Source organism: Pogona vitticeps, chromosome 3, assembly GCF_051106095.1.
Source record: "Pogona vitticeps strain Pit_001003342236 chromosome 3, PviZW2.1, whole genome shotgun sequence".
Lineage (NCBI taxonomy): Eukaryota > Metazoa > Chordata > Lepidosauria > Squamata > Agamidae > Pogona > Pogona vitticeps.
The window spans coordinates 230,174,625-230,201,896 of NC_135785.1; the positions used below are offsets into that span (position 1 = coordinate 230,174,625).

Genomic DNA, 27,272 nt, shown 5'->3' on the forward strand with positions numbered 1-27,272 from the left:
TGTTCCTCTTGCAAGTGAGCTTTTTGTGAGGCAAAAGTTCATTTCTATTATTTTCAGCACATTATGAGCCTCAGAGCTTGTAGACTGGTCCCATAGGAAGATATGGGGGGAGAATGATGAGTTTTCCCACATTACGGGATACGGGTCTAAGTCATCCTTCAATTAAAATCCTTTAAATACTTTTTTTTTCTGTGTTGCAGTAAATTGTGGAAAACCTCCCCCGTAAGGTTCAGTTGGCAAACCTCAGTGCACTAACACATTTTAAAGCAACATTTCTGCACAATATCTTGTGGGTATTGTTTATAGGCAAAGAGGACACTAATCCCTACTTTAAAACAGTTGGGATGCCAAGACAATAGAAACCCTTCTTAAAATGTAGGGGTTGAGAGTTCACATATTGAGCTAATAACTTCTCCAGAATGGTCTGGAATCATCATTATGCTCTGCACCCTTTTCCTCATAAAAATAATGATTTTTTTCCATGTTCTTCTCTCATCACAAGAACAGCTTTTTTTACCTTATTAAAAGAGTGCCCCCTCCCCTTTATGATAATGCTTAGGTGGCTTGAATAAATGCTGAGGAGCAATTTTATATTACCAAACTTACATGTTAAAAAGTCACCTATGATATGATGTTGTGTGGGGTTTACAAGCTACATGATGACAGATAAGGTAAATTAACAACACAAACCTCTTGGCTGCTGGCTATTTGTACTAGCATGATGGTTGTCTGGGAAAGTTACTGACAGATGCTGCCATTCTTCTCTGAGAGAAAAAAATTACAAGGCGTTTGCAAGGAATGGCACGTGTGATAGATGGTAAATTGAGTATCGTCTGAAAAATATGCCAGCCAATTACATCATGACAAGACAACAACCAAGCAGGTAAGAAAGGAAAATTTAGAATGCAGGGTCTGACTAGGTAACTGCCTGATAGGGTGTAGACAGGCTGCCAGATAGGGCTGGGATAGGAAAGGAACCAGATGAGGTTCAGTTAATAAAAAAGAAATTTATGATTTTGAAATTAAAGAGGACAGATATGAGAGCTTGACTGGAGGAGTAGGTGGATAAATGTTGAGCTTGGATGGGTTTGATCAGCAGGACTCACCCCTGAGGAAAGGTCCTAGAATTAGCTATGAGTGCTTAGAAAGTGTTATTAAAATCAGACAGCAATGAGCAGTTTGTTGGTTAAAATCTTATATGGTCTGCATGTCAATACATTGAATCCACATACCTTGTTATGAAGTAGGTACAGTGCCTTTAAACAGACTACTAAGTATCATTTCTCATCAAGTGTTCTGAAAATAAACCTTTGTTTCAGTGATGCATTATGCCTCAGTTTACATTTATGTCCAGTTCAGGAGATAAGTGGCTTAAATTATATCAAGATTAAAAGTTTTCACCACTGACTTCATTGCTTTGTTACCAGGTTACTGTTATTTACCTTCAAAACTACCTTCAAAAAAGGTAGTGTGTAAATTTTTGATCCCTCTTGAGCTAAACCACTTTACCAGCCTACCATCTCTAGTGAGAGAGTGTCCCAGCAAGCATTTGCTGTGCTATGCACAATACGACCAATTCCTTGCAGGAAGAAAAAAGGTTGGCTGCACAGTATAATGTTTTCTGTTAGTGTAGCTACTCTTTGTTTTGCTGCAATCCCTTAAGCCTCAGAGAGAATTGATACCATGGATTGACAGTCTTCCAGAAAGGGACATCTTGCCATGCATTTCTAGGGAATTAGTAAGCAGTTTTGAAAGGCACATTCAAAGTATTTCTGCATAAAAAACCTCACAGATAAGTTGTGTTTGTAGCCCCGAGTGTCTTCAGTGAACTCTTTCAAGTTTTCTGAGACCAGGCTCCTAGCAAAAGTCTTCAAAGGGTAAATCAGCTCCAGGTCTGGGGTAATTTGAACTTTAGACTGTCAGTCAGGACCTAATTAGCTGACACTCTGGAGGAGAACTTTTTAACTCCTTCTAGGCCAAACAGATATTTGTGCTTGCTAAAGGATTCTGTATCTGGTTGTAAAAATATTTTAAAATATATTTTAAAAAGAACAGGGAACAAATATTCCAAAGCTAACTCATTTAGGCTGTACAATTATTGTTTTTTGTTTTGTGGCTGGGATTGCTCTTACTTAATGTTAGCAGAGCATTGGTGCCTCTGTCCTGTGATAGTTTCAACCTCTCCACCATCCTGTCACTATAAACATAATTAAGAAAAAAACTTCAAAGATCTTATATGACATCAAGTCACTTCTGTGTGGTGACTATATGGTTTAATGGCCTCCGAAATGTCCTTTCATTAACAGGTATGCTCAGGTATTGCAAACCCAGAACAACTCATGTCAGGTTATCCTCTCTTCCTACTGCACACCCCCCTTCTAGCAATATTATTTTTTCCAGTAAGTTCTGCTTAACAACTGTGGTATCTTTTATTGCAACAATCTGTCTCATGTTAAGTCTTACTCTTTTCCTACTGCTCCTCCCTATTTTTCCTAACAGTACTGTCTTTTCTGGTCAGTTCTGCATTCTCATTAGGTGCAAGGTAGGATAGCCTTAATTTACTTGTTTTTGTTGTACTGAGAGTTCAGACTTGACTTCATGGAGCATCCACTGATAGGCCTTTCTGGTGGTCTGTGGAATCTGTAAGGCTCTCTTCCAACACCAAAATTCAAGTGAGTTGATTTCTCCCCTGTCTTTCTTCACAGTCTCATGTTAGGTCTTCCTCTTAGGCCTTCCTCTTTCATATAGTATTGTTGATTTCTATCTTGGTTTTCAGTGATTTTGACCTTGATTTGCTAATTCCAACTTCTCCTCTTTTTAATTTCAAAAGGCAAGGGGACATATTTTGAAAAACATGCACACAAATTGTTCATGGAGCTTTTGGTCTAAGTCAGTTATTAAAAATAAAAACAACCACAAAAAAACCACAACAAAAAGGCCACCTCTGGTTTATGAATGTGGGATACTGTGCTTCTATACCACAATTCAAAAAGCCAGGAAATTGCCCAGTATTGCTGCACAATATCACGCCTATGTTGCCAGCAGGAAAAAGGATGCCATGCTTATGTTGATGACACCGGTGGCAGCAGTCCAGAACAGAGTACCCTGTTCTGTTCACTACCATTCACGCTTGTTGAAAAACAGCCCTGGCAATTGCTTTGGATTTGGTGGAAAGTGGTCAACTTATGAAAAAAAGGAGTCTGCTTATGGGATTTTCTCTTGCTTGATATCACTTTGTGAGTGATAGTGAACGCAAGAGGGTATTCTAGACCATTAGTATTGTGAGCCTTGAGGCTGCCCTTTGCTATGTAAAGCTTGGCATCCTTTTTTCTTGCTGGCAATGTGGACACAATATGAGAAATCAATGCAGGGAAAGCACCCTAGAGGGAGACCACATCTGTGATACAAGGATATCTGCAAGCGGGATCTGAAGGCCTAAGAAATGGATCTCAACAGATGTGAAACCTTGACATCTGAGCATTCAGCCTGGAGGCAAGTGGTGCAGCATGGCCTTCCCCAATTTGAAGAGGCACTTGTTCAACAGGCCGAGGCAAAGAGGCATTCCCAAAAGCAGCCAAATCAGGGAGCTGGACAGGGGACAGATTATATTTGTCTTCAGTGTGGAAGGAATTGTCACTCTCCTGTTGGCCTTTTCAGCCACACTAGACACTGTTCCAAGACCTCTCTTGAGAGCACGTTACCATAGTCTCTTGTGACTGAAGGATGCTTACTACTAATCTCCTCATTGGCTGATTGATTCCTACCTTGGAGTGTCCTTGAAGCATCTTTTTGACATTGGGTCCTGTATGTATGTTGACACAGTAAACCCAGCAGATATTTATTCCTGACTTAGAGCGCACTTTGGGTCAAAACTTCTGAAGTAGTAACCACTGTTTACTTTTTTGTGTCTTGTAAACAGGGGGTGGATAAATTGATGAGAAACAAATAGAGACTGAAAGCATTTTATATATGGTTTTAAGTGTTTGAACATGGAAGGCCAATGGTTTTTCTGACCTTTGCAGAAGGGAGATTTCCTACTGTTGTCACTTGTCTTAGGCCATTAGATGAATGAGTTCCGGCAACTCAGTTTAGTATCTTAAGTCTTGCATTAACATTGAACATAAACAGCAGGTGTTAAATGCATCACTTCAGTTACCCTGAAACCTGAACCAAGCACTCAGCTGGAAGTGCAGTGTTGGGAAAAAAAATCTGAATGTTTGTAGCTTGCAAACCTCTGCAGAAACTGCCTCAGTGTTGGAAGGTTAGGTAGCATCTGGTCTGCTGCAGTAATTCAATGCTTTGCTATTTCTGCTTTACACTCTGCCCTGTCTATAAGCCCTGGTTCCTCAAGCAATTATTTCTAGACTACTATTTAGTGGAAACCCCATGGTAACACAACACACTGTTAGCATTGTTGGATTAATGAAAACCAATTAGAGAGCTGGTTCGCAAGAAGTAATTTTTCTGAGGCTACTACATTGTCACATCTTCAATTTCTAAATAAAAAAAATATTTGTTACCTCTTTAAAGTATTTTGAACTTGGTTGCAGGAGGCTTGTTTTCTGTGTTTTGAGTGGAGCTAATATCAGCCTTACAAGACTTAATCCACATTTTGTTTTGGTGTTGTTTTTGTTTACTTAAATGGCGAACGTATGGACAATTCCAACAAGAACTGAAATCCCAAGCAAAAAAGATGTGTTGCAATGGCAGGCAACAGTGATGACAATTTTTATGGAAATATTGAGAGTTGAACAGTTATTGTTGAATTACAGTTAACGCCCTTCACTGCTGAACTGCAGGTTGTTCATTGAACTTGGGAACATTACCTTTTTGAATTTCTAGAAGCTCCTAACCATCATGGCTGGTGGTTGCACTGCCTGGATTTTGCAAGCTGAAGTTCATAAAAATAACATTTTCAAGCTCCGATTACTTAAAACTTTCTACTGTACTGTAGCTGTTAAAGCAGGATGGAGAACTTTTCCAGCTCTTAGGAATACCTCAATCACAGAGTGGTCATTTGACTAGACAGGCTGGATATTAATTAATTAATTAATTAATTAATTAATTAAGCAAGCAAGCAAGCAAGCAAGCAAGCAAGCAAGCAAGCAAGCAAGCAAGCAAGCAAGCAAATAAATAAATAAATAAATAAATAAATAAATAAATAAATAAATAAATAAATAAATATTCTTGATTACGCAGCCAAAGGCCATCAATTAAAGGATGTTTTAGACAGCGCTAGATACCCCAGAGCCAAAAAGCTTGTTCATCCCTGCTCTAATAGCACCATACACCTTCATATATACATGCGGATGAAACACTATTTAAGGCTTTAAGTGTAACTGCCAATAGTTTGAACTGTGGCTAGAAGCAGACCTGTTAGCTAGTATAGTTGCTACAGGATTGGTGTAACACAATCCCCTGGGCATGTACCCACCTTCAGCCAGGTTAAAATATTTTAAGTGTATAGTCTTTCCATAGGAGGGGGGTTGTGGACATGTTTATGCAAAATGTCCGCCTCTGTTTTCATCATGCTGCAGGGACTGATTGCCCTTACAATGCAGAACCTCTTCTATCTATGAAGACTTTCCACTCTGCAAAGAAGCTTCTAGAACAGTAGCCCTTTATACATGGAAAGCAACAAAACAGGGAGAAAAGGTTCAAAGCTTATGTGCTTTTCAAACAAAAATATTTGTAGCTGCAGTTTGGGTTGTAGTGACAACAAATGTCAGATAAGCTTTTCAGGAAACGGCAGCTACAACGAAAGGACAGCCATGAGGTGAGGCTCTCAATACTGGCATATACAGTAGATCAGTATAAGGATTGTCGTTTGTCCAGTTTAGTTAGAACCAAATGATGGTGTCCATATGTATTTCTACTTAGCGCGAGCCATCCTTCCCCTTTAAGAGCTGTTGCACACCTTTCTGGCATAGTGATTCTTCTTGGTATGATACAGCGTGATCCTAACTAGCTCATTGTGTAGCCTGTGTGGACGGTTAGACTGCACTCAAATTGGAGCTGTGGGAGGAATTAACTGAGGGGACAACCCTGTGACATATTAGATGGGTTGTGATATCAAAAGGGAGGATGGAGAAACCCTCTCCTCTGTTTTCTTCTTCTTTTTAATATTTCCGTAACCAAAGCAGCAAAATTTTAATACTATGCTAGGTTGATGCATTGCCGTTAACATATACCACTTAATTATTTAACCAAAAAATATATAGAGAAAGTCACCCCAGCTCCATGAATGATGGCTGTGAGAAAAGGCAGGAAAGGAAGCTATGTGTGCTGTTGCTTCTGCCTTTTTACTTGTGAGTAAACCAGCTAAAGCTTGCTCTGTATGGACCTGTAGCACAATCTCCAGTGTGGATAGTGTAGTCTTCAAATCTTGTGAGGTGCTAGTTCCCCTCTATTTGGCACAGGTTAGGCCTCATCTTGAGTACTGTGTCCACTTCTGGACACCGCACCTCAAAAAGGACACTGACAAATTGGGACAGTTTCAGAGGAGGGCAACAAAGACAATCAGGGAACTAGAAACGAAGCCCTATAAGGAAAGATTGAAAGAACTCAGCATGTTTAGCCTTGAAAAAAGAAGGCGGAGGGGTGATATGATAGCACTTTTCAAATACTTGAAAGGCTGTCATACAAAGGAGGGGCAGTATCTCTTCTCGATCATCGCAGAATGCAGGACGCGCAACATTGGGCTCAGGTTATAGAAAGCCAGATTTCAGTTGAATATCAGGAAAAACTTCCTATCTGTTAGAGCAGTACAACAGTGGAACCAGTTCCCTCAGGAGTTGGTGAGTACCCCAACACTGTAGGCATTCAAGAAGAACATAGATAATAACCTGGCAGATACGCTTTGATTGTATTCCTGTACTGAGCAGGGGGTTGGACTCAATGGCCTTGTAGGCCCCCTTCCAACTTCCCTTTTCTATGATTCTATGATAATTGTCTGCTTGGACTCAAGTCCTTTGATAGTAAAGAAGCTTGATGATACAGTGGAAAACACCAGGGCCTTATAGGCCCCTTCCAACTTCATTATTCTATGATTGCTCAAGTGAGAGTTAAAATAGATTGCACTTAAAGAACCTTTTAAGTGTGGACCAGAGCACACCAAATTTCCTAGTGTGGACAGGCCCTTTGTTAGGTCACAAGGAAATGGGGGGCAAGGGAATATATTTTTTAAAATTCACATTTTTAAATGGGTTTGGAAACTTGTGATATACTGTTGATTTCTGATACTTTTTGTGTCAGAGTGGGACATGACTTATAAAACTGGGGAAAAGAATAGGGCATGAAGCAGATATGGTTACCTATTAATAATTAGTAACTTTTAAATAGTCTTTGCAGGGAGAGTTTATCTCCTGAAACCTTATGTTCAGGGTTTTCTTAGTTATTGTAGATGTAATAGAATTGACCCCCAAAGCCTCCAACACATAGATTGTTCACTGCATTTGGTAGGGTTTTTTTTTAAAAAAAAACATATGTTTCATACTTTCTCATAAATAATGATGAGCTGTGGAAGACTGACACAAAAGTTTTATGAATTTTCGCAGTGCTACTGGGGACGACTTACACTACCTCTTGACAGAGGATAAAATTATGTTCAGCATAGCTGTGCATAGCTGAAGCCCAAAACAGGCTAAGTTAATATGTGCTCAATCCTGTTCTACACTACAGATGGTATCAAGAAAAAACCAGGATGGAAGTGGGCTATGGTTATCAGTGTGCAACTTATTTATTATTATTATTATTATTATTATTATTATTATTATTATTATTATTATTATTATTATTATTATTATTATTATTATTATTATTATTATTAAAGTTACAATCCTCAAGTGACATAACAAAAAAAGAAAAAAGTAATAATTATCTATAAATACCATTACACTTCCAATAATTTTATATCAGTGTGCAATGTCAGCATGTATTTTTGGCTGTCCATGGGCATTCATTAAAACATTGACATGACTAGATGCAGCCTAAATCTAAAAATTGGTGGCCCTAGAATGTACATGTCTTGTTATGACATCATAAATAGTTTAAGTAATGGCTCCCTAAGTAATTCTTAATATGCTCTCAGGTTTGGAAGGAGCCCTTATTTAAGCTGGGAAATTAAATGTGCCTTTGATAAAATGTGAACTTTTTTTGAGGGGGGAGGATCTGGCAACTGAATTTATATAGTGTTTAGCAGCTACGTCACCATGCACATTTATAGCAGAAATGAGTATTAAGAGTGTACTTAATAGGAGTGATTAAATAACAAAAGAAAATTGGGTTACATTGGAGATTTGCAAGAAGTTTAAAAAAATGCTTCACAGGACACGGCAGCACATGGTTCCAACCGAACGCATTATTTCACTTTATTGTTTCAGCATGCTCTCATTAAGCCCCAGTCAAATGGCACTCCCAAGGTTTGCATCCTTGGGAGATTTACTCAACAATCCAGTCTGATGAAACCACAGACAAGCAACCCCTCAAGACTTGGTAGGAAACTGAGACCAAAATTAAACTCGTTCAGTTTTTGTAAGAGAGATTTGAGATGTTAAAATTTAAGACAGGAGAGTAAATGAACCTAATAATACAAGTCTAAATGATGTAGAAAAAATGAGGGGAAAACACATATGGCTTATTTACCTGCCTATACAGTGGTGCCCTGCTTGACGACGAGTTTTTTTGCGATCGCTATTGCAATTGCAAAACGATGGTTCCAATGGGGTTTTTTTCGCTTTACATTGATTAGGTCCCTGCTTCGCAAACCCTTTGTTCACTAAACGATGATTTTTCCAGTTCCACAAAAGGGCTTCCCTTCGCAAAATGGCTTCCCTCCCTTTGCAAAATGGCTGTTTTCCGGATCCCTGCTTCGGAAGATAGCGATTTTAAACAGCTGATCGGTGGTTCTCTATGGGCGATCTTCGCTGGACGATGAGGTATTTCCCCACTGGAACACATTAACCGGTTTTCAATGCTTTCCAATGAGTTTTTTTTTCTCTTGATGATGATTTCATTTAACAATGATTTTCCTGGGACGGATTATCGTCTTCAAGTGGAGCACCACTGTATTCCCAGCCCTGATTTCAGATCACCTGCTGTTGTAGGCATGGTGATCCATTTCTGATACAGTGATGGAAAGTATGCAAGAAACCTGAAAATTTCACCATTACTGCATTAGTCTACAGTAGTGCAATATGTTTGCTGTGAGAAGGGAAGAAATCTGTTAACCACAGGAGAAGGGAATCTAGAATCACTTTCTCTTTCCCCAGTCTCTACCCTGTCATGACTCATTGTCTTTTCACAATGCTGCTCAACTTGATCGTGCTGTTCTTTAGCACCATATTGGTTCATGATAAGGCCATAGAAATCCACAATTTGTGCGGGGATGAGGGAACTGATCTGCGTGTGGCATGCGCATGCGTGTGTGTTCACACAAGCAAGGCTTTTTTTTTATTTGAGCGGCTATTTAAAAATAACCTTTCAAAGAAACTGTGAATGAAGTGGACTAAGATAGCTCACTGCTGCCTAAAGTCCTGGACTGGCAGCTGCAGGAACCCAGAAATACACTGTTCTTAGAAAGGCACTTCAGCAAAGTTCTAGCATTTCGGCTGTTACTTTTTCAAGCCTCCCTAATTCTCAGTTTAAATCAAGGTGCCAGGTGGATGGATTAAAAGTGCACATTCTGGACCCTTGTCACATCCAGGCTTAAGGGGTGCAGCTCAGGTTGGCAGCTACGTTGAAAAGGACTTTAGATGTTGGACTTTGAATGCATTCCAAACCATGTGACTCAGATGAAAGCCCACTGGTTTCATTGGCTCTCACTCTGACTTGACTATGCACAGCATAGCTTACTCTTCACAATGGCTTACTCTTATTGTGACTGTCTGTGCTAAGGTAAGTCTCAGTGAGTAGCCCTATTTGAATCAGTGGGACTTACAGAGGAGTGGACTCACCAAAACTCTTTTGATTCAATGAGCCTACTCTAGTGCATTTTACTACACTAAGCAATAGGATTTTGCATGTGACCTGCCCAAGGTAATGCAGAGACTGCCGTGTTTCAGTAAGGTCTAGAACCCAAATCTCCCAAGTCCCAACATTCAATCAGTTCTACCACTCCCTGTAAGTTTTATGATCTCCCTAATATTAAGCTGGCAAAGATGTGAATAAGATTAGAAGCATGGTCAAATAAGAATCACAAGAACAGACAAAATACCACATTTTCTGTATCACACTCTGTGAATATTTATGCATACAGTTCTGAGACTGAGGCATTATACCTCTCTTTATTCTAAAGAAGACGATATATATTTAAGAAATGACACAAAAGCATCTTTCCAGGTACTATCATTTTATGTAGATATGAGTTTTCCCTGCCAAGCCATTCACAGAAATGCTGTCCAGTGTATATGTTCACCCTCTAGTCTACCCCATCTCCAGCATACTATTTATTACTATTTTTATTTTTACATTAATCACTGGTTGTACAACTCTTCTAAAATTTTTATAAAATTAACATGGGAACCTAAAGTTATTTAGTATGATTTCCTGAAATATTGATTTTTGTACCATATTTGAATATGATGTCTTCATATACAATAACACATATGCCCTTGATGATGTGCTTGCTGTAGCCTTTACTCTCTACAGCCTTATTAGCATGTTTTTGTTACTACTAGGCACACATTCCAGAGCATGGAACTAAAAAGTTACAAGTAACAGTTACTAGTAACAGTAAAAGCTTAAAAACATTATCTGAATCACAATTCCCATAAACCCCACGCTAACTGGAGAATTAAGGGAGCTGGAGTGCAGAAAGAAAGAGGACAATTTCTGAGTTCTGGGAACTGTTCTTCCTCCTTGTTTTGTAACAACGAAGTTACATTTCAAAAGCAAAGTAATGAGTGGAAACAAAATTACTTTCATCAGTATAATAAATATCATGTTCTTGTTACTTTTAAAAAGTTATCTTTAAAGAACCTTTACTAAGGCACTTTTGAAAGCATTTTGATAGGAAACACACTTTTATGCCATTGTCATAAAGATACTTCTTTTGTTTCAAAAAAGTTACAAGCAACACAACATGTTACTTTTCAGCATTGACAAGTAGTAGCAACAGTTCAATATTACAAATGGATAATGTGAATTACTTTAAAAAGTAATTTCTCAAGTCATGACTAAGTCAAAAGCAAAAAAAGTAGTATAACACCTGTTTCTCTAAAGGGCTAGATATCTGTTTGCTCCAGCAATGGGCCCATATGTTTTTGAGCAAAACGGCACTTCACCGGGGAGAATCTAGGTTATTCACTAAATGTCCTCCAGGATATGAAATGGCACAGGTAGACCATTTTACCCTTCCTCACCACATGTTCTGGTTTTCTTTTACAAGATGTTGTGGTTTGTAGAGGTCTCTGGGCATATTCAGTCTCCATTAGGCTGGTCTTTTTTATTCTGGGTGTAAAAAAGTGTTTAACATTTTGCATACCTCAGGGCTCACATCAGCATGCTGATATTTCTCTCTTGTTTTTTGATGGCCTGGTTTTGGCTGTAACCCTACTGAAACTCTGACATCTGAGTTTACTGTTAGAGACAGTATTTGTGCAGAATAGACTTCAGTTTTGCATGGTTTTCAAAACTGAAGCACCATTATATGTTTTTACCTTTTACATTCAGGATTTGTCAAGAGTTCAAGGTCAAACTCAGTGTTACTTTAAAGACTCATTGAGGTGGGCTATCACTCCTCCCCCTTACTGAAAAGTAAGCACGATTCCATTTATGACTGTAGCATGGGAGACACTCTCTCCCCCCCCCGTCACAATGGTGGTCCTGATATGAGTGCTAGTTAGATATGGGGATATTCATATCTGAATACCCCAAGGCTCAGTCCTGGGCCTGGTGCTCTTCAATATTTTTATTAATGACTTGGATGAGGGAATGCTTGTCAAATTTGCAGATGATACAGAATTGGGTGGAATAGCTAATACTGTACCCTAGAAGATGAAAACAAAATTCAAAATGACCTTGATAGGTTGGAGCTCTGGGCTGAAAACAACACAATGAAATTCAGCAGGGATAAGTGCAAAGTACTGCACCTCAGAAAAGTAAACCAATTGCACAGTTACAAGATGGGGGATACCTGGCTCAGCAAAACTATGGGCAAGAAGGATCTTGGAATTGTAGTAGCTCACATGCTAAATATGAGCCAACAGTGTGATGTGGCTACAAAAAAGGCAAATGCTATTTTAGGCTGCATTAATAGAAGCATAGTTTCCAAATCCCGTGACGTGCTAGTCTCCCTCTATTCAGCACTGGTTAGGCCTCACCTTAAGTATTGTGTCCTTCAAGAAGGATGTTAAGAAATTTGAACAACTTCAGAGTAGGGTGTCAAGGATGATCAGGGGGCTAAAAACCAAGCCTTGTGTGGAAAGGCTGAAAGAATTGGGCATGTTTAGCCTTGAGAAGAGGAGACTGAGGGGTGATATGATAGCACTTTTCAAATATTTGGAAGGCTGTCATACAGAGGAGCAGCAGGATCTGTTCTCGATCATCCCAGAGTGCAGGACACGCAACAATGGGCTGAAGTTAAAGGAAGCCAGATTTCAGGTGAATATCAGGAAAAACTTTCTAACTGTTAGAGCAGCACAACAGTGGAACCAGTTCCCTCAGGAGTTGGTGAGTGCTCCAACACTGAAGGCATTCAATGAAAACATAGATAATCACCTGGCAGATATGTTTTGATTATATTCCTCCGTTGAGCAGGGGGTTGGACTTGATGGCCTTGTAGGCCCCTTCCAACTTCCCTTTTCTATGATAATTGTCTGGTTGGGGGAGAGAGGAAATGTCCCAAACCAGAAGATTCTGGAAACATCTGTCCCAACCTAAGAGTGGTTCAGTTTAGCTTTCCTAAACTGCCATCAAAGCTTAGTTTTCTCAGATATCCTTAGATCTTCACAGGACTGCAACTTGCAGCAGGACCTTTTGATTGGAAAACCTGGTAATAAGTCACCGTAGAGTAAGAATTATGGGGCAAAATCACCAATCAGGTTGAGATTGAAAGGACTTGGACAGAAGGAAAACAGAAGATTGTGATGGGCATTATAAATATTACTGACAGATCCATTGTTGATGCTCAGTTTCATAACAGTATCTCTGGGGTGGCCTATGGTCCAAGGTAGGGGAGATGGAGTAAGGTATCCCCCCCCTACTCAGGCCACAAGCCACTGATAGATGAACATCTGGACTTAAGTAGGAAATATGACCAACACAAAACTACTATACATTTAGTTGCAGTGCAAGTATGAGGTTCATTAGTAGAGTTGGAAGGCTTTCACATTTGCAGACATTCTTTGCTTAAAACACATTGCTACTTGCCATGCAGCTTATGTACCAAATTCATTCCCTGTAAATATATTTATATTCATGTATACTTAACAGCAATAAAATGTTGTCTATATCCACAGACATATACTTTGTTTCCCCTTTTTGAAGATTCTGGCATAATATTTTTTTTTCTGCCTCTGGCGAAAGTTTTTAAACAGCAATTGAATTGCATATGCGGTTTATTTTATGTGTAACTTATAAAGATTTCCTGTCCATATTGATTTAAAAAACCAATCTAATCTATATACCCTTAATTGGACAACGTAAGCAGAATTTATATTGTCCACATATGGAAACATCACAGTAAAAACACATTCAATGCAGTGCCACACAACAATTTATTTAGAATATTATTAGAATAGAAAGACTTACCGTATTTATGAAGACAACCTTCTGAGCAATTTCCTTTCACTCTGCTAAGTCCAGATCAGCAAATGAAAATGCCTTTTTACAGAAGTCAAACTCTCTTTAGGCTTTGTCTTCTGAGTACCCAGAACACTTAACTATGGAAAGGTATACACGTAGCTTGCCCTTATGGAAGCTTTATAATACTTCTCCCCATCTCCATTTGTATTGTGCAGACATAGACACATCAATGTTAGGTCCAGGGACCTCAGAGACAGCCGTGTAAAGGAGAGATGGAGCGGAGACCCTGGCACTGATTTAGACCAAACTCTAAATATAACCCAACCCACTTTCTGTGCTTGTCTCTCTCCCAAGGACTGAAGAGAGGCGACCTTGCTGGAAAACTGACCTCTCTGCAAAAGAGATAGGACAGCAGGCAAGCAGCAGGCATCTGGCTGCAGGAAATAAGCATGAGTATGGGCATTTATATGTATCACACCTGCGTTCTGCTCATTTTCTACACGTGTGCATTGTTGTTGTACAGTTAGCTCAGGAGAATTACTGCTTTCAGTGTTTTGCCTCTTCTGTTCTTGAGTTTTATTAAAAGTGAGAAGAGGAGACTTCCCAGTTGTGAAGTGCGTAGTGCTTCCCTCTCAAATATCACACGAGGGATGTTCAACTGTGCCATGATTTGTGTTAATGCTTTGTCTTAAGCTTAGAATATGGATAGAAAGGCTTGAAAATATTACTTTTAGGGGGTGGGGGGCTTAGCTCTCAGAATCCCCCAACCAATGGCCTTGCTAGCTTCTGTATCCTGTGTGTTATAGTACAAAAAGTAAAATTTCCATGCTCTGATGGATGCCTACCTTCCTTGACAAGAAACTGTTGCTTGTGTTATGTTAAAAGCACTCAAAGCATTTGCAGGAGAACCTTTAGGAAAGGGAGTATGAGCAGCATCCGCCCAGGGACCCACATCAGTTGTATTGTATGTTTTCCTTTGCCATACCAAATTTGAGCAGGGCAGCCTATGATCTGAGCAGTAAGAAGGAAACTTATCCTGAAAAGGCAGATGGGGCACTTCCACACACTCTGATCGATCGCAAGTCTTTGCTATGTTTTTTAAATAATCACTTTGCAATTTCTGAATTTTAAATTAAACAGGACAGTATATGCATATGTTGATATTAATGGTAGTCTCTTATTACCTGAGATGATGAGGTTTGACACAACTCCGGGAGGCAGTAGAAGATAGGAGGGCCTGGCGTGCTCTGGTCCATGGGGTCACGAAGAGTTGGACACGACTAAACGACTAAACAACGACGATGAGGTTCAAGTGTGGTGGGACGGACTCCTTCAAGAGTCAGGAGACTGAGATAATAGAAACTGATTCCAAGAAGCCTAACTCCTCTGAGCAGCATGTCAAGCATTAAATACTGTAGGCAGAATAGGATTTTTTCCCCCCCTCTGGACTGCAGTAACCAATGGTAAAAAAAAAAAAACTTCTGTTAAAACCACTCTTCCATTACTAGTTCCGTTTAGGCTTCAGAAAACTCATATACAACAGGGAATATCTGCACTACACCAGCAGAAAAGCTGGAGATTAGTTGTGAAGGTGGGGGAACTTTGAAAGCTCTTATGAAAGTATGAACAAGTGTGAGAGTATAAGATGCTGCACATTGTGACCTGGCCTACTGTCCCACTCTATGTGCGTGATGAAAAGTCCTGTGCAGTTTCTCACCTTACAACCAGCAGTATCAATCAACAGGAATTCAGTTAGCTGGAAAAAGAAAGTTAGCTCGATGATATAAAAGAGAGAAAATCATTACTTACCGGTAAATGAATGGGAGGTGGATGGTTAAATGTAACTGATGATGGTTAGAAAAGATGCAGCACTTTAATGAGAGAATATTATTTTGAGCAGAAATGAAAAAATTGTTCTATTGAGAATCTAAATATGCTCATAGCTATGTCTATGAATTGATTCTACTAGATGTGCTATTTTAAATGGTTTGGTGGTTATAGGGAATGTGCATGGGTTAAAATAGTTTGTAATCAGATATTTTACAACAATCAAGCATGATAAGAAAGAACTTATTTATCTCAAGATTATTAATATATAACTCTAGAAACATTCATACACACGTATATGGGCTCACATTTGTTTGTGTGTATGGCATCGCATTTATTTTTTCTGCCCTGGCAAATCCTGGCTTTTCCATGTCTGAAATTTCAGTTGTTGAAAAGCCAAAAGAGAAAAAGAAGACACACAAGTCATTCATGTCAATTTTGGCTACTGTACCAAGAATGTGAGCATAAATGAAGTAACCATGTGTGATTACATCACCAGAAATGGTAGATCGAAGCAGATTACTTGTTTTCTCAATGACAGCCACCTTAAAGTAGTCTCTTGAAGTATGATATGCTTATTATTTGTACAATTAAGGCATGTAAAGCAAGGCCACTGGTCATTGCAGAAAGCAAATCAAGTAGATGTATCAAATTCAAGTTCGCTTCTGTTGCATGATGATGATGATGATGATGATGATGATGATGATGATGATGATGATGATGAAGTTGTAATCTCAATATTCCTGAGACAAGGCAAATTTATGAGTCAGCTTTTGTTGTGTTTATAGGACAGTTCATTGTTTTTATCATTTGTATTAAGTGGCATTTAGACTTTTTAATCAATACAGCTCGGGAATCATGATCTGGATTTAGAAGCCACATGATTACTTACACAGGAAAAAAAGAGTGTTCAGCATTGTGTATCCTGTTGCTTTATTGTGCCTGTGTAAGGCAAATGGTGTAACATTCAGTTATTTCTAGCTAGCAATTAAAATTTGAGTCACTTCTGAGATTGTTGTGCGACGAGGCACATGCTCCTTGGTTTGTCACATGCTTGAGAATCCCAAGGGGGTTCATTAATAGCCAGATGGAAGGCACTGAAAGTTCTGTCATTTGCCTCCTGCAGTCCTAACAGAGCTACAAAACTTCAGTCAATGTACAGCACTATATTGTATGTTAAATTGTTATAATATTATGTGGGATCAACTGCCCTTTGACTCATCACGTCACCACTGTGGAGCATGTTGTGTTTTCTTAAAGCACTGTACAAACCTTAGGCAGTTTATGTATTATAACATGTCACTTGATGCAAAAGCTGGGATTTAGTTCTGTATATACAGTATTTCTTGCAAAACAAAAACAAAAAAAATACTGTGGCATTTTCATGATGCATTTGAATGACCCAAGTTCACACAATATTTTCATCTACTGTTAAGAGGCTTCTTCCTTAGATTTGCATTTCTGTATGATGCTAAGGTGATCTCGTTGGAGGATACTGCATGTGGCAGTTGAATCCAGAATGAAGACAGGCAGTTGACAGGTGGTGCATTGTTTGCGAAGTTCTGTCCTGGAAGCTATTTGTCTACTTTTAGCGTTCTATAACAGGCCATATGCTGGCAGATACAGAAGGGACTATTTATGTCTCTGCTTTGCTTAGACCTCTCCCCTTTCTGGACATGCCTAGTCAGGTTTTATAAAGAAATGTTAAAGTTAGCTGTCAGATCTTCTTGGCAAGCTACAGACCGTACAAAATCCCGGCATTACAGTATGCAAAATGTTATTTGGGAAGCAGTTGACTCAGCATGTGAATAGAGCAATACAGGCATATTCCAGTGCATGTGAATGTTGAACCCCTGGATGACCTTCTGTATAGAAGGTTAACTATATGTTGTAGTGAACTATATGCAATAATAAATACTAGCTGTCTTAAGTGGAGTCTGGTGCACTAGCATTCTTTCCATATATATTAATGCAAAACACCTCAATATTGTGCAACCCCCAAAGTTTACAGGCCCCTGTCAGGCCATTTTAAAAAGTACTTCAGTTTACAAACCGCTGTACTTCTTAAAGGCTAGGATTTTTATGTGGCATAAGCTTTTGTGCTTAAAGAATTGGGCTGTTTCCCAAGAAAGCTTATACCAAATAGCAACTTTTAGTCTTGTGCTATTAAACCCATTGTTAGTCTTGTTTTCTTTTGACCATAAGCAGCAAAATTTGGGGTTTGTGTGTGAGAGAGTCATTGTTTTCTATTCAGTCTAGAAGCCACCCTTAGCAGGGACAGACTGCCACAGCTACACTCCTAAAAGATGTACGTGGCTGCATACTTTTTGACTCTCTAGAGTATGGAAAAATGGCAATCTAATTTTGGGAATCCTGTTTTAGTTCCAGACTGATAAGCATTTAATGATACACATTCACTTTTAGAAGGACCGATTGCACCAAAGTTCTCTGAGCATCAGGAAGAACCGTGAATAGTTTACTGAAATCTGTTTTTCTCTTTAGACCTGTCTGAGGATGAGTTTTTGAATGAAGACACTGGCCAAAGCATACCTGTCCAACCGTCTGCAACCCTACAGTCTGTTTCTTCAAAGAAAAAAAGGAAGCAGGTTGGTTGGTTTTATTTTCATGACTCATAGGCAGAAAGCTCTAATGCTTAATAGAAAATTTCAAAAAATGAAATTCCTGCAGGCAGGATAGAATGTGTGGAACCCAAATGTCTGTTTTTCCCCTGATGTATCCTTCAGAAGGGCTTGTGACTGGAGCAGGATAATGCCCCCTGAAGACCCTGCCCACTACCCTCTGTCCAAGCTGCCCCTGCATGTTCTGGTGTCTCCTGTTCAGAATTTTATTTAGTGCCAACAACATGACCACAAGATGCATGTTTACTTTTTTCTCTCCTGTCTTTGAAATACTTGGAAATGCAGTTACATATAACAGAGGGGAAACCTTGGCAAAAGGTTGGCCTGTAAAAGTTGGGGTAGTGCTTTTCCAGGCAACTTGTGTGGGCATTGTAGAAAATCATGGGGAGTGGTTATAAGGCTGCATAAGATACCCATGCCCCCAGTGGGTGGGAGAAAGGGGTCTGTGCAGGTGCCAACGTCTCATACCAGAAATGGGTCTGGATCTCCTCTTGTTTGGAGAATCTCTGCACAAACACATTTGTACACACGGAGAAGATCCTTCACACACATACTGAATGCATGGATGGCAGTGGGGGCGGCCATCAGTTGGAGTGGAAGCAAAGTTCGCCTTTTGAAAAATAACACCAGAAACGTAAATACAGTGTTGCCTGTTAATTCGTTCCAGAGAAATTGGTGTAGAGCGAAATCGTCATCAAGCGAAATAAAAAACCCATTGACACGCATTGAAAACCGTTCAATGCGTTCCAGTGGGCAAAATACCTGCTAGTTCAGTGAAGATCCTCCATACTGCGGCCATTTTCTGGTGCCTGTAATGCGAGGAATCCGTCCCTAAGACAGCGGGGAACCATTCTCTATAGCCGGTGGCCATTTTGAAACCTGACAATCAGCTTTTTGCTGATCATCGTAAAGCGAAAAATTGGTTCCCGAAGCAGGGAACTGATCAACGTTAAGCGAAATTCCCCCATCTAAACATCGTTTTACGATTGCAAAAGCAATCGCAAAAACTTCAACGTTAAGCGGATTCGTCATCAAGCGGGGTAATCGTCCAGCGGGGCACTACTGTACCAGAAGTTTAAGGTGTCACTATCCGGCAGGGCCAAGTCTACCATTTGGCAGACTGAGATAAAATCTCCACATTGGAAACCTTAGAGAGCCAATGCTATTGCAGACAAGACTGAAGAGCTGGAATGTCTGACTTCATACCTTTGTGTCTTGTTCTTCATTGTGCTGGTGATGTATTCTAGCCCCTTTGAATCTCACTGGTTCAAATGTGGCAAAAGGTGTGAAAATTATAGCAAAAAAATTCTTAAACTGTCAGTGAACCAGAATTTTCCATAGCAGTTCCTTTAAATGTTTCTTTACACCTCTGCCCTCTCTAAAACACCTGTAGGAAATTAGGAACTTTTATTAATTCAAATACATTACTGTACACTAAGGAAAATGTAGTATCCAAAGAGCATGATGAAAATATCTGAGCACATTTCCCTAGTTCTTCCAATAACCTATGTTATTAATGCCAAGTTTTAGTCTTCTCCATGTTATCCACAAGTTATAATTAACTGGACAATTTCATTAGGTTACATGAATGTAATAGTTGTTAAACGTATTCTCGAAGGCTTTCACAGCCGGGATCTGATGGTTGTTGTGGGTTTTTCGGGCTCTTTGGCCATGTTTGGCCATTAGGAAGGTTGTTCTTCCTAGCGTTTCGCCAGTGTCTGTAGCTGGCATCTTCAACTGGAAAAATTGGCAGTAGCTGAACATGCCCTAAAACAAGCTGGACACGAAATTCTATTTAAAAATACTGAAGTACTGAACAACACCAGCAATCATTATGTTAGACTGCACAGGGAAGCCATTGAAATCCACAAACACCAACAGAGCTTCAACAACAAAAAAGAAAGTTTAAAACTCATCAAAGCCTGTCTCCCAGCACTGAAAAACACAGCCTGCAAAAGGTCAATGAACTCTACCCAGCCACAAGGACCGGTGATTACTAGACACAAAATACCAGTTAACGACACCCATCAATGACAGTGACAGATAATCTCTCCCCCTTATAACATCAACAAAAAAAAACCACTTATCACCATAATCACCCAATCTCTTGAGCAAGACAAAAGCTCATCCCACAACTATAAATACTCAACCATCCAAGCAAACTGCACTAGAGTCCAGTCTGGCTCTTGTCCTCTGCCCATGCCGGCCACAGAGACTGGCAAAACGTTAGGAAGAACAACCTTCAGAACATGGCCAAAGAGCCCGAAAAACCCACAACAACCAATAGTTCTTAGTTTGTTCATTTTTCTTTTCAGTTCTTTCTTATAAGGCACTGTTTATTTCCATCTATGATAGCTTTTCCTCCAAATCCACACTGGTTTTAGCAGATAAAGAGCATGATGTAAAATTTTATTATTTTCTGCCAAGCCCTAGAAGCCAAAATATGTGCCTCATTCCTCACCCATCAAGGTTGGGTTCCAAAGTGTTTTAATAATTGTATAATTATGACCAAATCCTACTCTTTTTTCCTCTTTCCTCCCTTCCTTTTCTTTCAGCCTACAGAGACTCATCTCACTGCAGAGAAAGAAAAGTCTAAAGATAAAAATGAAACACAAGTGAAACCAAAGAGGAGAAGAAAGGTACCAGCTTCTAACAAATATTGCAACATAAATGGTTTCCCTTGGTTTAAATCAACATTTAATTGGATGCAACTAAAAATCAACTAGGGGGGGGAAAAGCCTTACAAGTTATTTGTGAACACATTATTCCTAAAACATTACTTCTGAGTAGTCATGGGGGGTGTGTCTCCACTTTTATTTAAGTGGATTTTTGATTTTTGAAAGCAATTGAAAGCTAACTCATCAATAATTAAAACTTCACTTTGAGGGACAATTTATGAGAATTTCGACCACTTTCAATTGCTTAAAAAGTAAGTTAAAAGTAATTCATTGCTAATCTGTTGCCTGTGGAGAGTCCATCAGCAGGACAGGCATCAGGCAGTACCCTCACAGCATGCAAAGAAACAAATCATTGCAAAATAAAAATAATTAAGATACAGTGAATGAAAGGAACTAGTGCATCAGTAAACTATGGAATTTGCAAATGTTTTTGTGCACTTTTTTCAGCAGCAGCATTAAGAAAAACCTTGTTAATTCTGAATAAAATCATACATTTTGCACAAAGTAGAGTTCATTGACATAATACAAGGTGTTTTTTGTGCAGAGAAAGATTTGAAGGGGGAAAAAGTGCCAACATGAAATATGCACCAAAACCTTCATAATTTTGCCCAGAAACTGTTGAAATTGTTCATTCTCCTTGTGAGAATGAAAACTGTGAAGATTTATCCCTTTTATATATACTATGCCAGGCTCAGAGGGACCAGGCCTCTGAATAGCAATTGCTGGATAATACCTGACAGCACTATTGCCTTCATGTCTTGCATTAGGGCTTCCCATAGATATCTGGTTAGCCAAGCAGGAAGCAAGGTTATTCAGTACATGAGAGAAATGGAACAAGGCAAAGGGAGATGTTTTGCCCCCCTCATGTTTTGAATAGAAACCAAGTAAGTAACACTGAAATAGGCCTTTAACTGATCCAGTGTTCTTAAACAGACATTGAATGCCTTTGCATGAAAGTGCATATGTAGCTCTGCAGACACACTTCCTGCAAGGAAATGCTACCCATATTGGAGATCTCTCAGGTAAAGTTCCCCATTTTTGTGCTGAGACTGGGATCAAATGTCATTTTTTGGTTCTTTCTAGAGCAACATTTATTGCTCCAGAATTCCACAGGAACATAGCATTGAATCCCATTGTGAATATATTGTGTGGAGATCAACATAGCATGGACATCAAGATAATTTATAATGTCCCAACAAATCTCTCTTTTCTAACCTCCTCACTCATTCTTTTGTGTCTGTGCATTTTTAAAGTCTTATGCTTTTTGCCATCTGGAACAAATTAGAAGCAAAATAATAAAACTTCCTGTGTGAAGAACATTTCCCCCCATAGCTTTTCTTTGAAGGAGGGGAACATGTTCAGGTGTCCTTGTTCTTACTGTTATGGAATTTCTTGTTAATATCAGCATTGCCCTCAAGAGGATCATTATTTTCCTGTAGGAATTGTGTGACTCAGTGAATGATGTAATACCCATGAAAGAGCAGTTACTCTCCCCTGCTGCACTATACCCTAGATTTTAAATGAAGTGAGTCCCATTGATCTTTGTTAGATTTGTATCAATGTAAACTATTTTGAGTGCATAAAATAGCACTCTGAGAGTTGTCCAGTAGACAACCATTGTGTTTAAAGGCAAAGTTTTTAATTGGTTCAGATTAGTGTGCTCCTTAGAAAATAAGGGGGGGGGCATGGATACTCTTAGAATGCAGCTCATTTCTGAGACATTTCATAGGCAGTTCAGCCACCTCTCTTCTGCTTTAATTAAAATTCTTTTAGGAGATCCCGTACAATAGCTGTCCTCTGCCTGACACTGTCCAAATGTGTTATATTACAGTTCCCATCATGCTGGTTAAGGCTGATGAAGATTGTCTTTATAATACAGACTATAGTAAAATTACCATGTGCAGGATTTGAAGACCTTCCCTTGTCATACTAGGCACAAGTATGTGGCTAGTGGTGCCCCGCTAAATGACAACCCCGCTAAACGTCGAATCTGCATGACGATGACTTTTTGCGATCGCTGTAGCGATTCGCAAAACAGTCATTCCTTTGGGGGATTTTCGCTGGACGTCGATTAGGTCCGTGCTTTGCGAACCATTTGTTTGCAAGACAATAATTTTTTCGACTCCACAAAAAGGCTGCCCTATGTTTTCCGGACCCATGCTTCGCAGGGCAGCCATTTTTACAGCTGATCGGCGCTCACAAAATGGCTTCCCTATGGGCAATCTTCGCTGGACGACGAGGTATTTTCCCCATTGGAATGCATTAAACTGGGTTTCAATGCATTCCAATGGGGAAAGGGTTTTCACATGACGACGATTTCACTAAACAGCAATTTTCACAGGACAGATTATCGTTTTCATGCGGGGCACCACTGTATATTGAACAGCTTGATCACTAAAGTCTAGCCACTGTGTTGAATGCCCTTCTTTATTTCTTCAGAAGAAAATTACCGATATTCTTGCAAAATCATCTCCAAAACCAGGAGTCCCTGCAGACTTACAGAAAATGCTTAATGAACACTTCGGTGCTAAATGTTCAGTGATTGAACTAGAAGAATTAAAACTGCCAGGTAAGAAAAGTTGGTATTAAAGTGATACAAGCAGGGGAAAAAAGGGGAGATATCACTTTGTGACATAATAAAATTGAAAGCCTATTTCATACCCAGGTTCAGACCCATTGAAATTAGTGGGTGTGGCGTTTACCCCATGGCCCCTGCTTGTTTCACCAAACACAGAGCTCATGAAGGTATCCCAGCATGCGCTTTTAACACGCTGCCACCAATTGATCTTTTTATCAACCTATATTTCCTATGAAAGACTGAGGTCCATTCAGTACTGAACTTTTAAACAGAAACAGGTTTATTGATTACAAGTTGTAGGTATAGTTCTTAAGCACATTCTTAAAGTTACATAAAGCTTCAGTATTTTACTTTAACCTATTCTATTTTAATACACGTCACACTCCGACTAATCTCTCCTGAAACACTCTCTCTGCCTCAAACCCCAAAACTCTTTCTCTCTTCTTTGTCTCTCTGACTGAACTGACTAGACTCTGACTCATCCATTCCTTCTAGTTTCTCTGACTCCGCCTTCCAACAGCTCTCATTGGTGCAGGCCACTACCATTATATATATAGGAAGACAGGGTATTCATTACAGTGGGTCTTGTAAGTCACCACCAACACGCATTATATTTATTTCAGTGGGTCTAGTTTACTTTGGACTGAAATTGCATTTAGTTAACAATGTGTATGTTTCCTAGCTATCAGTTAAGAAAAACAGCAAATAATCCACTTAAATGTGCTTGTGGCCCCTCACACTAGCACTGCATCACTGGTGCTTTGTGTAAATACAGTGTTTACAAAGACCAGTCCCTCTACACATGCACGTATGATATCTCCCAAGTTGCCCCAGTCATGCAAAATGCAGTGGCCTTGTATCAATCAGTTCACGGTAGACTTGAGGACTGCAATGTGAGTTTGCATTGAGGTTTTTGACACAGAAGCTAGCTTGACATGATTCAGCTATTCCTCATTGTACTTCACATGTACAGAATTTTTATCAACATGGAATAGTGATTGCATTTGTATGTGGTCATATGACTAGGACATGTATAGATGTTAAATCTAGACATAACTTGCAACTAAGAGTACAGTGGTGCCTCGCATAATGAGCACACCAGTTAACAATGAATACGCATACCGATGTGGATTTTGCGATCGCTAATGCGATCGCATACCGATGTTTCTTCGCATTGCGAGGGTAACAGCTGTCAGGCGGTTCGAAAATGGCCACCGGAACCACCCAAAATGGCCACTGGAACACCCAAAATGGCCGCCAGAACACCCAAAATGGCCGCCGGAACATGGGGAAACATCGGAGAACGGTGAGTTTTGGGCCCGTTTGGAATGGGTTTTTTTGATCCGTATAGTGATGTTTCCCCATAGCGAAGGTTAATCCGGAATGGATTAACCTCGCTATGCGGGGCACCACTGTAGCTCAAGAAACAAGTTTGTGAATAAATCTTGGACCAAGTGGCTCTGCTATTTTGTTCATACATTTTCCTGCTTGCAATGCTTCTGTGCTTATTGTGTGCATTTGATTGGCAAAGCTGCATTGGTATGACCATGAATCCTGGGAGATTTTTCCAAAGCTGCAGCTAAAACATAAATAAGCGGTCTAATATTTAAAAGACAAACAGATTATAGCATGAACTCTCATGGACTGCAGACCATTTCCTTGGCTGCATTAAGTACAAAAGATGCTGTAAGAATATGTTATCCCGCAGAGTGTGATCATAGGGGAAGGAGTTCTATGGCATGTCATTTTTTTTTTGTCTGCAACCGATATTTGAGTTTATGAGTGGGCTTGAACATGTTCATGAGTAATCTGGTGAGAAAGGCCAAATTACTCATAAACATGTTTGAACTTGCTTATGGGTTCAAATATAGGTTGCAGAGAAAATGTGAAATGTCATAGAAATCCTACCTCTACATCAGGGATCTTGAAAATAATCCTCTTTGTGCCAATAAGAATGCTACACAGAAATACTGTTCAAAGAAAGTCACTAAAGTCACTTGTAATCTCGAAATTAGACTACTGTAATGTGCTGTATGTGGAGCTACCTTTGAGATTGATGTGGAAGCTTCAAATGGTGTAGAATGCGGCAGCCAGACTTCTCACTGGGGTGAGAAAATATCAGCATATTTCCCCCACTCTGGATGCCTTGCATTGGTTGCCTGTTTCTGCATTGATTTCAAGGTGTAATGACATATAAAGCCGTAAATGGTTTAGGACCTCGATATCTAGCGGAACGCTTCCTCCCACCTAGATCTACCCGAATCACTCGTTCTAGCCAAGACGGGCAGCTGAGGGGCCTAACACCTAGGGCGGCCCAGAGAGAAAGAACAAGAAGATGGGTCTTCTCGGCAGTGGTCCTCGCCTCTGGAACAGTCTGTCCCCAGAGATCTGTCTGGCTCCCTTGCTGGGTGTTTTTAAGAGCAAACTTAAAACCTGACTCTTTAGGCAGGCTTTCCCTCCTGTCATCACTTAATATTTTTCCCATCTTGAACTATATTACTACGGTTATCTTTATTTTATTATATTGTTTTAACTTTTATCTATTATTGTTAGCAGACCAGAGTAGACTTCGGTCTAGATGGGTGGGGTAGAACGAACGAACGGACGGACGGACGGACGGACGGACGGACGGACAGAAGGACGGAAGGAAGGAAGGAAGGAAGGAAGGAAGGAAGGAAGGAAGGAAGGAAGGAAGGAAGGAAGGAAGGAAGGAAGGAAGGAAGTCAGTCAGTCAGTCAGTCAGTCAGTCAGTCAGTCAGTCAGTCAGTCAGTCAGTCAGTCAGTCAGTCAGTCAGTCCGTCCATCCGTCCGTCCGTCCGTCCGTCCGTCCGTCCGTCCGTCCGTCCGTCCGTCCGTCCGTCCGTCCGTCCGTCCTAGTCAGAAAACATTTGGAGAGCCACCTGTTTCCCACCCATGTCTTACATCTACACTGGACTTCTATTTCTTTTTTGTTGGGTTTTGTCTGGCTTAAAAAAAAAAAAATCTCCATCATGATTTTTGTCTCCCATTTGTCTGGAAAGTTTGGTTGTAAGGCACTGTGTACATTTTTACTACTTATAACTAAATGCAGTACATTGAACTCAGTGTAATTGCGGGACTGGGAACAAGAAAGATGCTTTCAAATTTCTGAAGACCTTTAAGTGATAACAGCTGTGAAACAATAAATGTATTTCTATTTTGCTTTGTAAGGCACTACCTCTTGAAGACACAAATGTGTGGCATTTGTTGTATTGGCCTGGCCAGGGGTTTGCCAACTTGAACTACATTGTTTTGTGGTCTTGGTAAATGATTCAGTCCTTGAGAAAGTAGGCCGCAAAACATCCCATAGCCTGTGCATCCATTTCAATTGCATTCAAGGTTAATGGTGAGATAATTTTGGAAGGAAACTACATGGGGCTGAAAGTTGTTCCCATCATTTAGTTAATCTGCCTTAAAGCTTCTTGTTATTAGCTATGAGTGCTTGTGAAACCCTGCATTCCCACAGTGCACTTTCCTTGACTCTTGGCAAATAAGCTTTCCTGGAAGATTTAATCTAAAGTCTTAGCTGTAACACCAAGCAACAATAGTTGTCTCTTATGGTTTCAGATGCCTGTTTCCTCCCTGCCAATGACCTCACCCACAGTTTTTCCTCCTACCTGAAAGAAAGTGAGTAGATGGTGGTCCAGAGCTGTTGAATGCGGCTATAATTCTAAGGCTTATTGTTTCCCAGAAATATTTAGAAGAAAATCAGTTTTTCCTTAATTAGTCTCAATAAAGGCATTCCTTATTTGACATCTCAATTGAATAAGCAATAGGTGATTGAGGCTT

At 39.8% G+C, this 27,272-nt stretch overlaps 2 protein-coding genes across 2 annotated transcripts in view; one reads left to right on the forward strand and one right to left on the reverse strand.

Annotated features, from left to right (window-relative positions):
* FILIP1L (filamin A interacting protein 1 like) overlaps window positions 1–14,083 on the reverse strand; it is a 197,017-nt gene extending 182,934 nt beyond the window's left edge. Inside the window, exon 1 of the mRNA XM_020784960.3 lies at window positions 13,750–14,083. The gene's annotated coding sequence lies outside the window, so the exon portion shown is untranslated. The remainder of the gene's footprint in view (window positions 1–13,749) is intronic.
* The window catches only part of CMSS1 (cms1 ribosomal small subunit homolog), a 224,092-nt gene that overhangs the window by 187,911 nt on the left and 8,909 nt on the right, over window positions 1–27,272 (forward strand). Inside the window, exons 2-5 of the mRNA XM_020784962.3 lie at window positions 18,073–18,176; window positions 20,765–20,848; window positions 23,327–23,456; window positions 27,051–27,110. Of these exons, the coding sequence (XP_020640621.3) occupies window positions 18,073–18,176; window positions 20,765–20,848; window positions 23,327–23,456; window positions 27,051–27,110 (378 nt within the window). The remainder of the gene's footprint in view (window positions 1–18,072; window positions 18,177–20,764; window positions 20,849–23,326; window positions 23,457–27,050; window positions 27,111–27,272) is intronic.